Source organism: Ailuropoda melanoleuca, chromosome 11, assembly GCF_002007445.2.
Source record: "Ailuropoda melanoleuca isolate Jingjing chromosome 11, ASM200744v2, whole genome shotgun sequence".
Classification (NCBI taxonomy): Eukaryota; Metazoa; Chordata; class Mammalia; order Carnivora; family Ursidae; genus Ailuropoda; species Ailuropoda melanoleuca.
Window position 1 is genome coordinate 40028487 of NC_048228.1, and position 11118 is coordinate 40039604.

The following is an 11118-nucleotide window of genomic DNA, read 5'->3' on the forward strand; positions in this document are numbered from 1 at the left end:
TCTGGGGTATTTATGAGAGAGTTAGAGATGTCCCACCCATGAACCACGTTTGGAAGGTCACTCTGTTCCAGATAGATTCGCACTGGCAGGGGCTGGTCTAGCAAGACTTAGGGAGAGGGACCACGTCTCTTCAAAGGAGCGCTGTCCCGTTAGGTTCCGCTCTCAGTTTCGCTTTTAAGATGAACTGGAAACCGAAACAAACTGCGCTTCTGGAAAACGAAACTGACCAACTCGCGCGCAAGGAGCGCGGAGCATCGTTTCGCAGTATCCTGGGGCCCAGCGGTCCGGGCGCCGCCCGCCCCGCACCTTAGTCCCGCACTCACTCGGGTGCTCATCGCGCTGCACGCCCTTCCGCCCCAGCTGGCCCTGGCTGTTGTCCCCGCATGAGTGCAGCTCTCCGTTGCTCAGCAGCAGCAGCGAATGGCGCTCCCCGGAGGCCGCCTGTCGCAGCTCGGCGCCGGCCCGGCCGGCCTGCCTCCGGCGCGGAGGCCCCCGAGGGCTGGTGCCCCAGCACAGGTACATCCCGCTCCCGCGCCCCGCCGCCTGCGCCTGGTGTGTCTGCGCTGCCGGACCGGCGCTCAGAGGCTATTGGCAGCTGTGTGCTGATTTGCAGAAACCGGGAAGCCAGGTGGACCAGCCCGGCTCTGATCTCACTTGGAGGCCAACGCCCCCCACCCCACCCGTAGCAGCGCCGCCCTGGCACCCTTAGTCATCCTGACGCCCCGGTCAGTGGCTTTTGGGGCTCAAACGTGAGCAGCCAGTGCTGAGGCGTAGAGGGGGGCTCAAGAGGAAGAGCTCCTGGATTTACTGACATCCTAGCTAAGCAGCTTATGAGCTGTGCTGGGCAAGTTATTTAAGGAAGCTGTGCCTCAGCTACCATGTCAATGAAATGTGGACGGTAATGCAGCAAATATAACGTTAGGGTGATTTAACAGATAATGCATAATGCTAGAATAATGCCTGGCGTGCTTAGGGTGCTTAATAAAAGCATCTGAGTGCCTACCCTTTTTCTCTAGGCTTTTTTGGCAGTGGAAATGCAAAATGCTCATGGGACTAACATTCTATTTGTAAAGAGGTAACTACTTAGTAAAATGTCAAGTGGCAACACGAAGAAAAATAACACAGTAAAGTAATAGAGGGTGGGGGTATAGGAACGTTTTTTAAAAAGATTTTATTTATTTGAGGGAGTGAGAGAGAGAGACAACACAATCAGGGGACCAGGGCAGAGGGAGAGAGGGAAGCAGGCTCCCCGAGGAGCAGGGAGCCCCACGTGGGGCTGGATCCCAGGACCCTAGGATCATGACCTGAGTGGAAGGCAGACGCTTAACTGACTGAGCCACCCAGGCACCCCAGGAACTTGTGTTTTTTTAATAAGATTTCAGGGGACACTTCTTAGATGAAGTGACATTTGAGCAGAGAGCCCAGGGGACATGGAAAATGAGAGAATGTGGCATGCGCATATCTAAAGGGTGAAGGAGAGCAGTTGGAAGCTTCTGAACAGAGAAGCGATCTGACTTCAGTTTTAAATGATTCATTCTTTTTTTTTTTTTAAACTTTTTTTTTTTTTTAAGATTTTATTTATTTATTCCACAGAGATAGAGACAACCAGTGAGAGCGGGAACACAAGCAGGGGGAGTGAGAGAGGAAGAAGCAGGCTCATAGCAGAAGAGCCTGACGTGGGGCTCGATCCCATAACGCCGGGATCACGCCCTGAGCCGAAGGCAGACGCTTAACCGCTGTGCCACCCAGGCGCCCCTAAATGATTCATTCTTGGCTTCGGTGTAGGATATAATAGAACAAAAATGGGGGTGCCTGGGTGGCTGGGTCATTAGGCGGCGTCTGCCTTCAGCTCAGGGTGTGATCCCGGGTCCTGGGATTAAGCCCCACATCAGGGGAGCCTGCTTCTCCCTCTCCCTTTGCCTGCCGCTCCCCCTACTTGTGCTCACTCCAGAGCGCTGTTTCTCTGTCAAATCAATCAATCAATCTTTCCAAAAAAAGAACAAAAATGGAAGTAGAAAAGCCAATTAGGAGAAGCTGCTGTAGGAGGCCAGGTCTGAAGGATGACCTTGGGACTAAGGCAACACCCTAGAAGGGAGGAGAACAAATGATCACATTCAAGCTGTTTTGAAGGAGTCCACAGATTTGCTGATAGGTTAGAAATAGGAGGAAACAAAGAAGGGGATTAAGATTATTCCAAGGTTGGCCTGAGCAACTGAGTGAACAGTGGTTCCATTTTCTGGGATGCGGACCCCTGAGGGAGGCTCCATGTTGGGGCTGGTGGATCAGGAATCCAGTCTGGTAATAACTGTAAGATGCTTGTTATATAAGGAGGCAATAAGATCAACCATTTGGGAGTTGTGCAGAGAAGTCAAGGGGGAGTCATAAAATTGGGAATCCTCAGTGTAGAAATGAGAAATCAGTCATCACATGGCTGGATGAGATCACTCAGTGGGAGGTAAATGTGGCTAGCACGTAACAGAGAACCGATGCTGGGAGAAAACCAGGAAGGGTGGTGTGTAGTAAGCAGGTGAAGAACAAGGAAATGATCTTTTTTCTTTTTTCTTTTTTTTTTTCAAGAGAAGTAGAGGGGGAAGAGAGGGAGAGGGAGAGAGAGAAAATCTTTTTTTTTTTCTTTTTAAAGTTTTATTTATTTATTTGAGAGAGAGAGCATGCACACGTGTGAGTGGGGGGCAGGCAGAGGGAGAGGAAGAAAGAGAATCCCAAGCAGACTCCTCCTGAGTGCAGAGCCTGACGTGGGGCTCTATCCCACGACCCATGAGATCATGACCTGAGCCCAAATCACAAGTCAGACTCTTAACCGAGTGAGCCACCCAGGCACCCCATATTAAATATTTCTTTAAAACAAATCAACTGGAGAGCTAACATGTAAATGTACTGTGTCCCCACCACCTAGTACAGCGTCTGACATGTAAAAAGAACTCAATAGGGAGCCTGGGTGGCTCAGTCGGTTGGGTGGCTGACTCTTGATTTCGGGTAGGGTCATGGTCTCCAGGTCCCGGAACTGAGCCACCCATCAGGCTCTGTGCTCAGTGCTCAGTGGGGAGTCTGCTTCAGGATTTGCTCTATTCCTCTGTCCCTCCCTCTGCTGGCACACACACACTCTCTCTCTAGAACAAATAAATCTTTAAAAAAGGTAAAAAATAAAAAAAAGAACTCAATAAATGTTAGTGAGGTAAGTGAATAAAATGCAAATTAAAGAAGCTGATGATAATTTTATTGCTTGAGAAAGATGTAATTCTCAATTCTTCTGTGTTCATGCACTTGTAAATGGTAGCTCCATTTATTGAATGTTTACCATGTGTTGGCTATTTTATATAAAACATCTAATTTAGGGGTTCCTGGAAGGCTCAGTCAGTTAAGCAATGGACTCTTGGTTTCGGCTGGGGTCATGATCTCATGGGTTGTGGGACTGAGCCCCACGTTGGGCTCCCCACTCAGTGGGGCGGCTGCTTGCAGGTTCTCTCCCTCGGTCCCTCCTCCCACTCTTGCGCAAGTGGTCTCTCTCTCTCTCTCTCAAATAAATAAATCTTTTTAAAAATATCTAATTTAGTTCTTTCCTCGCTTTTCCCAGTTAAGATTCTTTTGGTTGCAAGTGACAGAAAATATGATCTAAGCTCATTTAAGCAAAAGGGAAATTTACTATGGATTACACTACTATTATTAAGAAACATTTGAGTTGCCTCTCTGCCCTATGGCATCAAACTTGAGCACGAGATTTTGTTCTGACCAATGGTATGCAAGCAGATGGTTTAAGGGGCAATTCTTATTTTTCCTACTCTCTTTTTCCTCTATTACAACAACTGGTGATTTTCCGGATAGAGACTGCTCCATCATCCTGGGTCCCAGATTAGAACCAACAGCCTAGCAGAGTTGCAGCTAATATACGTAATGTAAGTGAGAAATCAGTCTTTGTTAAGTCCCTGAGCTTTGGAGACGTGTTATTACACAGATAGCATAACTTAGCCTCTTCCGACAGTCACGTAACTAGAAAGTCCATCGGTATGGCTGATTTAGGGATTGCTGTCAACTAGGACTTAATGTCAGGGCGCCTCACTGGCGTATGACTCTCAATCTCGGGGTGGTGAGTTTGAGTCCTACATTGGCTGTAGAGATTACTTAAAAATCAAATCTTAAAAAGAAAACAAGGACTCAATGTCCTAATGACTCCATGTCTCTGTATCTCTAGCTCTGAGGGCTTCCTCTTCTAGCTCCACATGGTGTCCTCCAGAGTCGGAATCTCCTTAGGGGTAGCAAGAGAGTTAGGACGGCTCTAAGCTGTATACCCAGCTCGCAGCTTCACCGTCTTGGAGAATCTGGTGTTTGGTCGTGATGCTCTCACATGTGCACAGCATGTGCAGCCCTGGGCCCATCACTGTGGACCCCAGGAGATGCAGTCAGTCCCCTGGCGGATGTGTCCGCAAGGTGGGGATGGAACCTCACCCAAGCACTTATTCTGAGTGAGGAATAGGCAGATTCCAAAATGAAAGTTGGCCATGTTGCTGGAAGAAGTGGCGAATGGATGCTAAGGAGGTAAGCAAGAAAAACTTTCTGTATCATGTATCAATCATGTAAAATAAATATTATTATTATTCCCATTTTGTGGGTAAGGAACCAATGCTCAGAGAATTTGGGTAGCTTGCTTGAAGTTACATGGCATGTAAGTGGCAAGATAATAACTTGTCAATTTGACTAGAAAGCCTATTTTTATTTATTTATTTTTAAAGATTTTCTTTATTCATTGGGGGGGGCGGACACAAGCAGGGGGAGCAGCAGAGGGAGAGGGAGAAGCAGACTCCCCGCTGAACAAGGAGCCCTATGTAGGGCTGGATCCCAGGACTCTGAGATCATGACCCGAGCCAAAGGCAGACACTTAACTGACTGAGCCACCCAGGTGCCTCCTATTTTTCTTTTTTACTAATTTTTCCCTAACAGTGATTTCTGGAAGACAGGAGAATGAAAAAGGGGAAGAAAATAACATTTCCTAACAACCTACCACATGCCAGTTTCTCTCACAATAGATTTCCCCACGAAAGCTTTGCAGCTGCCCTGTAGGGTCCACATATGTCCCACTGTGCAGATGGGAATAACTCAAGCCTCAGGAAATCTTAGTGACTTGCTCAAGGTAAATAGTAAGATAGATGGGAAAGCCCAGATTCAAATCACACCTCCTTTCTCTACGCCCTTTCTACCAAACAACACTGACTCAAAGTGAAGAGAGAAGGATGTTACAAAGAGAACGAGAGACTATGAACCTCAGAAGGTCATCACAGAGCAAACAGGGCCGAGGAAAGACAATAAACCAGTCAGGAGGGGTGAAAATAGGCCTGAAGTCAATCCCTGATGACCAACAGGAAGGACGTGTGAGAAGAGGTGGGGACGTTGCAATTGCATTGCTTTCCTCTGCCATCCTCTTCTCAGGCTCATTTCTGCTTTAGCCTCCAGGTTTCTGAGTTCAATGTCCATCCTCTATGCTACTTGGCTAGGACAACTCCTAGACTGGACAAATGGAAAACAGAACACGCTCCATAAATTAGCTCAGTTTTTGATTACATTCCAACTGCCATCCCAATTACTGACAGGTACCTCCCTGGCCAATGTCAAGTGGTTCTTCACAAATGGACAAGACAGTTAGAATAGCCAGTATAAGTCAGTTGGAGAAAAAACTGACCTACCTGTCAGAATGCCTAAAACTAACAAGACAAGGAACAAGGTGTTGGCAAGGATGTGGAGAAAGAGGAACACTTTTGCCCTGTTGGTGGGAATGCAAGCTGGTGCAGCCACATGGAAAAGAGTATGGAGGTTCCTCAAGATGTTAAAAATAGAACTACCCTATGATCCAGCAATTGTACTACTAGGTATTTACCCAAAGAACGCTAATTCAAAGGGACACATGCACCCTGATGTTTATAGCAGCATTGTCAACAATAGCCAAATTATAGAAGCAGCCCAAGTGTCCACTGACTGACAAATGGGTAAGGAAAATGTACACACACACACACACACACACACACACACACACGCATGCACATACACACTGGAATATTACTCAGCCATAAAACAGAATGAAATCTTGACATTTCCACAACATGGATGGAGCCAGAGAGTATTATGCTAAGTGAAATTGTCAAAGAAAGACAAATGCCATATGATTTCACTTGTATTTGGAATTTAAGAAACAAAACAAACAAGCAAAGGGAAAAAGAGAGAGAGAGAGGCAAACCAAGAAACAGATTCTTTTTTTTTCCATAATAATATTTTTATTATATTATGTTATTCACCATACAGTACATCCCTGGTTTTTGATGTAAAGTTCCATGATTCATTAGTTGTGTATAACACCCAGTGCACCATGCAATACATGCCCTCCTTACTACCCATCACCAGTCTATCCCATTCCCCCACCCCTTTCCCCTCTGAAGTCTTCAGTTTGTTTCTCATAGTCCATAGTCTCTCATGCTTCATTCCCCCTTCTGATTACCCCCCCTTTCTTTATCCCTTTCTTCCCCTACCGATCTTCCTAGTTCTTATGTTCCATAGATGAGAGAAACCATATGATAATTGTCTTTCTCTGCCTGACTTATTTCACATAGCATTATCTCCTCCAGTGCCGTCCATGTTGCAGCAAATGTTGAGAATTCGTTCTTTCTGATAGCTGAGTAATATTCCATTGTATATATGGACCACAGCTTCTTAATCCAGTCATCTGTTGAAGGGCATCTCGGCTCCTTCCATGATTTGGCTATTGTGGACAATGCAGCTATGAACATTGGGGTGCATATGGCCCTTCTCTTTACTACGTCTGTATCTTTGGGGTAAACACCCAGTAGTGCAATGGCTGGGTCATAGGGTAGTTCAATTTTTAACTTTTTAAGGGACCTCCACTGTTTTCCAGAGTGGCTGTACCAACTTGCATTCCCACCAACAATGTAGGAGGGATCCCCTTTCTCCACATCGTCTCCAACGATTGTTGTTTCTTGCCTTGTCAATTCTTGCCATTCTAACTGGTATAAGGTGGTATCTTAGTGTGGTTTTGATTTGAATTTCCCTGATGGCTAATGATTTTGAACATTTTTTCATGTGTCTGTTAGCCATTTGTATGTCCAAGAAACAGATTCTTAACTACAGAGAACAAACTGCTGGTTACCAGAGGGGTAGGGGAATGTGTTAAATAGGTGATGGGGATTAAGGAGCGCACTTGCTGTGATGAGCACTGGGTGTTGTATGGAAGTGTGGAATCACTATATTGTACACCTGAAACTAATATTACACTGTGTGTTAAATAACTGGAATTTAAATAAAAATTTTAAAACAACCCCCCCAAAAAAACCCCAAAAAAGCTGACCTACCCAAACCCTGATGTTTCAGTTTCCCTAAAGATAAGAAGTGGTAGTTTTGATTTTTAACTCTAGATGGCAGTATTAGTAAACTTGATCTCTTTTCTTTAATGGTAGCAACCATTTTTAATGGTTGGCTGACTTATGGTCGACATCTCTTCTCTGTAGGTAGTCCTAGAAGTGTTCACAAGGATTTTAATGATTTTCTTTCTCATGCTCATTGAAAGATATTGGTACTTAACTTACTCAGGAAAAAAAAATGCTATACTCACGTGTTATCCTATTATTACTATAATTGTCATTCTAACACATTGCATTGTAACACTAGCAATTTCAGCACCAGAACATAGCCCTGAACTGGGAAAAAAGAGGAAAAGTGCCTTTAATCCTAGAAATGGTTGCCACTCAAGCCAGGGGCTTCAAAACATGTAACTCAGTAACAAATAGAGGGTTGCCCAAGAATTGTATTTGGTTTTGTTTTTTAAATTTTATTTATTTATTTGGGGGGGAGCAGGAAAGGGGGAAAGAACAGAAGGAGAGAGAGAAGCAGACTCCCCACTGAGCAGGGAGTCCAACATAGGGTTTAATCCCAGGACCCCCAGATCATGACCCGAGAAGGCAGACGCTTAAATGACTGAGCCACCCAGGCGCCCCACCAAGAATTGTATTTGAAACACAGTTTAACTTAATTTGTTAACCTATGTGAACTAGTCCAGCTTTACCTATAAATTGGGATTCGTTTCATCTGCATATAATAAAGCAGCCAAATAGTAATGGTTTAAATACAGAGTAATGGTTAAAATAGGAAGTATTTCTCTCACACAAAAAAACCCTGAAGTGAGCAGTCAGGGGCTCCTGTGGCAGCTCCATTATTTTTCAGGAACTCAGGCACCTTCTATCTGCTTCCTTAGAGAACTGAATTTCTACCTCATGTTCCAAGATGACTGCTGGAGTTCTAGCTGTCACAGCTGTATTCTATGCAGCTTGGAAGGAGAAATGAGGTTGCTTCCCTACATCCCATACGACATTTCTGCATGCATCTGATTAACAAAACTTCTTCAGACGTCTATAGTAGTGGCAGAAGCTGCTGGAAAATGTAGTTTTTAGCTGAGCACCTTATAACCTCAGATAAAAATGGGATTCTGTTACCAAGGAAGAAGGAGAGAAGATAATTGGTAGCAACAGTCTCTCCACAAGTACCAAGAAATTTGAGACTTTGGTGCAAACATACATGGCAGACAGAACACACTTCATGGGTGTGCGGCCAGTGATGTTGGCCACTCAGGGCTCAGCTCTCAGAAGGCCCTGAGCTTAGTTTAATGCTCTGCTGTCCTTATCTAGAAATTCTTAACAGCCTTATGTTTGAATTTGTGTTTCATGAGTGAAATCTGGTGGAACACTGGAACGTGCATGTGAGCAGAGATGTGTGCAGTAGGTGTGCTATTTCTTGCTGCCCTATGTGCATATAGTATTTGAGATGCACCATGAACATAGACTTCCATTGTGTTCACCATGTGTGGGAGAGCGATGAGACCCAAAGCTAGTACAAGGTAAGCAGGTTGCATATACAAACGAGTAAACAAGCACACTCCTTGTGGCCACACTTGATGTTGGGACCAGAATTTGGGCTTCCAACACAGAAAGAAGGCAACCGCATTCTAAGAAACGCAAGCAAGCAAGAAACCCTCTCACACCCTTTCTTACGCCCCTTCTTCTCAGTATTAGCCAACCACTTATACTGAAATTAATGACACAGAAAGAATAGGAAAGACAGGGCAATCCATAATTTCTTTTCTTTTCAGTCCTTCCTTATCGTTAGGCTGAAATTAGAGACTGGTAGAATATATAGGTACCAAGAAGTGGAATAAAATGATTGAGCTAGTTTTTTTCAGTGTTTCATCAGTTCTGATAAAGATGAAATACACATGCATACAAAAGCTATAAAATATGAACTGCATAATTTTGATGATTTTACATTCAAATTAAATGCTAACATTTGCAGGGTGCCTGGCTGGCTCAGTAGGGGCATGCAACTCTTGAGCCTGGTGTTGTGAGTTCCAGCCCCACGTTGGAAATACAGATTATGTAGAAATAAAATCTTTTAAAAAATGCTGACATTTGCATTTAAAACTGGAATTGCACAACGTAAAGATTAATGGTAAAATTCATGTTAATAATTTAAAATTCTGATTTCCTTTTCTTTTTTTAAAAGATTTTTATTTTTTAAGAGTAATCTCTACACCCAATGCGGGACTTGGATTCACAACCCTGAGATCAAGAGTTCCGTGCTCTACCTACTGAGCTAGCCAGGTGCCCCTAAAATACTATTTTTTTTTTTTTACTTAGAACAACGTTAAATAGCAAATTAAAACAGACAAACCAACTATGACAAATTGAAAGATTGTGAAAGAAAAGAGGCTTTATATTTTGTTAACTTTAATTGTACTTTTTTCCTACTTTTTGAACAAGGGCTCTGCATTTTCATTTTGTACTTGGGCCCCACACATTATGAAGCCAGCACTGGTGGCAGGGTTTAAAAATCCAGTCAGGCTGTACAAAAACATTTCTACAACTCATCTGAACTTTACTCAAACCTCCATGCTCGTCAGTAGGCAATGATCTTAAACTAGTTTGACTATCTCATCTCTTCCTGTTTGAACTCTTGTTTTTCAGGTGAATACTCCATTTTCCAGACATATTCTTCCTTCGCATGGCGCCCATCAACCCCCCCACACACCCCAGTTCTGCATCAATATGGAAACTACCACGAAAGCCTGGAAGGAAAGGTGAAGCAGTTCATTCAAGTCAAAATGGAAGGCTGTTCCCCTTACAGTGTTCACCAGGAAAGTTCATCACTCTGTCATGAAGTTTTATGAGAATTTTCTTCACACTTGTGCCCTTAACCATCATTAGTTTATAATATGTAGGAAAAGTTGAATTGAAATATAGAAATTCACCTAGTTAAATTATAGAAAATTATTGAAGGGATATAATAAACTGCCTTCTGTTGAAGTCTTGGAACTCCAAACCATGATACATCTTGCTTCTGCCTACTAGTTAATATTTATTAAATGATTTCTAAGTGACAGGCACTATTGTTAGAGATCCACACGAATTGTTTTGTTGAATCATAACAAAACATTGTGAGTAGATATTATCCCTATTTCACGTAAGATGGAACTGAGATATTAAGGAATAAAGTAACTTGCCCAAAGTCACACAAATAAGAAGTGGTATGACTGGTATGTCATCCCAGACAGTCTGATTCCAGAGCCTTCACTCCTGGTACATATCCTAATTTTCTCAAGGAAATACAAGAATTTATTTATAATTAAATTAAACTTATGGAACTTATTCCTTAGTGAATTGCCTTGAGTGCAATGGAATCTAAAAGACTTGCAGAGGCATTTAAAGCATTAATGCTTTTTATATAGTGAGTTAATTAAATAAAACATTAAAATTAATTTCAAATGTGGATACTTCAGTGTTTAAAAGGACATATATGGGGGTTCCTGGGTGGCTCGGTTGGTGAAGCATCTGACTCTTGATCTCAGCTCAGGTCTTGATCTCAGGGTTGTGAGTTCAAGCCCTGCACTAGGAGTTCAAGCCATCTCCCAGCATGGAACCCACTTAAAAATAAATGAATAAATGGGGTGTCTGGATGGCTCAGTCAGTTAAACGGTCTGCCTTTGGCTCAGATTGTGATCCCAGGGTCCTGGGATTGAGCCCTGCTTTGGGCTCCCTGCTTGGCGGGGAGCCTGTT

At 43.6% G+C, this 11118-nt stretch overlaps 1 protein-coding gene and 1 long non-coding RNA gene across 9 annotated transcripts in view; one reads left to right on the forward strand and one right to left on the reverse strand.

Annotated features, from left to right (window-relative positions):
• The window catches only part of HERC6 (HECT and RLD domain containing E3 ubiquitin protein ligase family member 6), a 58231-nt gene extending 57515 nt beyond the window's left edge, over positions 1–716 (reverse strand). For 3 of the 7 annotated variants that reach the window (XM_034671534.1, XM_019806094.2, XM_034671535.1), the window contains exon 1: positions 324–715. In XM_034671534.1, the coding sequence (XP_034527425.1) occupies positions 324–522 (199 nt within the window). In that variant the 5' untranslated portion in view covers positions 523–715. Of the gene's footprint in view, positions 1–323 lie in introns of all 7 variants that reach the window. The other 4 variants (XM_034671538.1, XM_034671537.1, XM_034671532.1 and 1 more) reach the window with 2 other exon arrangements.
• The window catches only part of LOC117804407, a 68405-nt gene extending 57575 nt beyond the window's left edge, over positions 1–10830 (forward strand). The window contains exons 1-2 of one of the 2 annotated variants that reach the window (XR_004628789.1): positions 380–516; positions 10029–10830. This is a non-coding gene — a long non-coding RNA (uncharacterized LOC117804407). Of the gene's footprint in view, positions 1–379; positions 517–10028 lie in introns of those variants that run through there. The other variant, XR_004628790.1, reaches the window with a different exon arrangement.
• Positions 10831–11118: the final 288 nt, after the last annotated feature.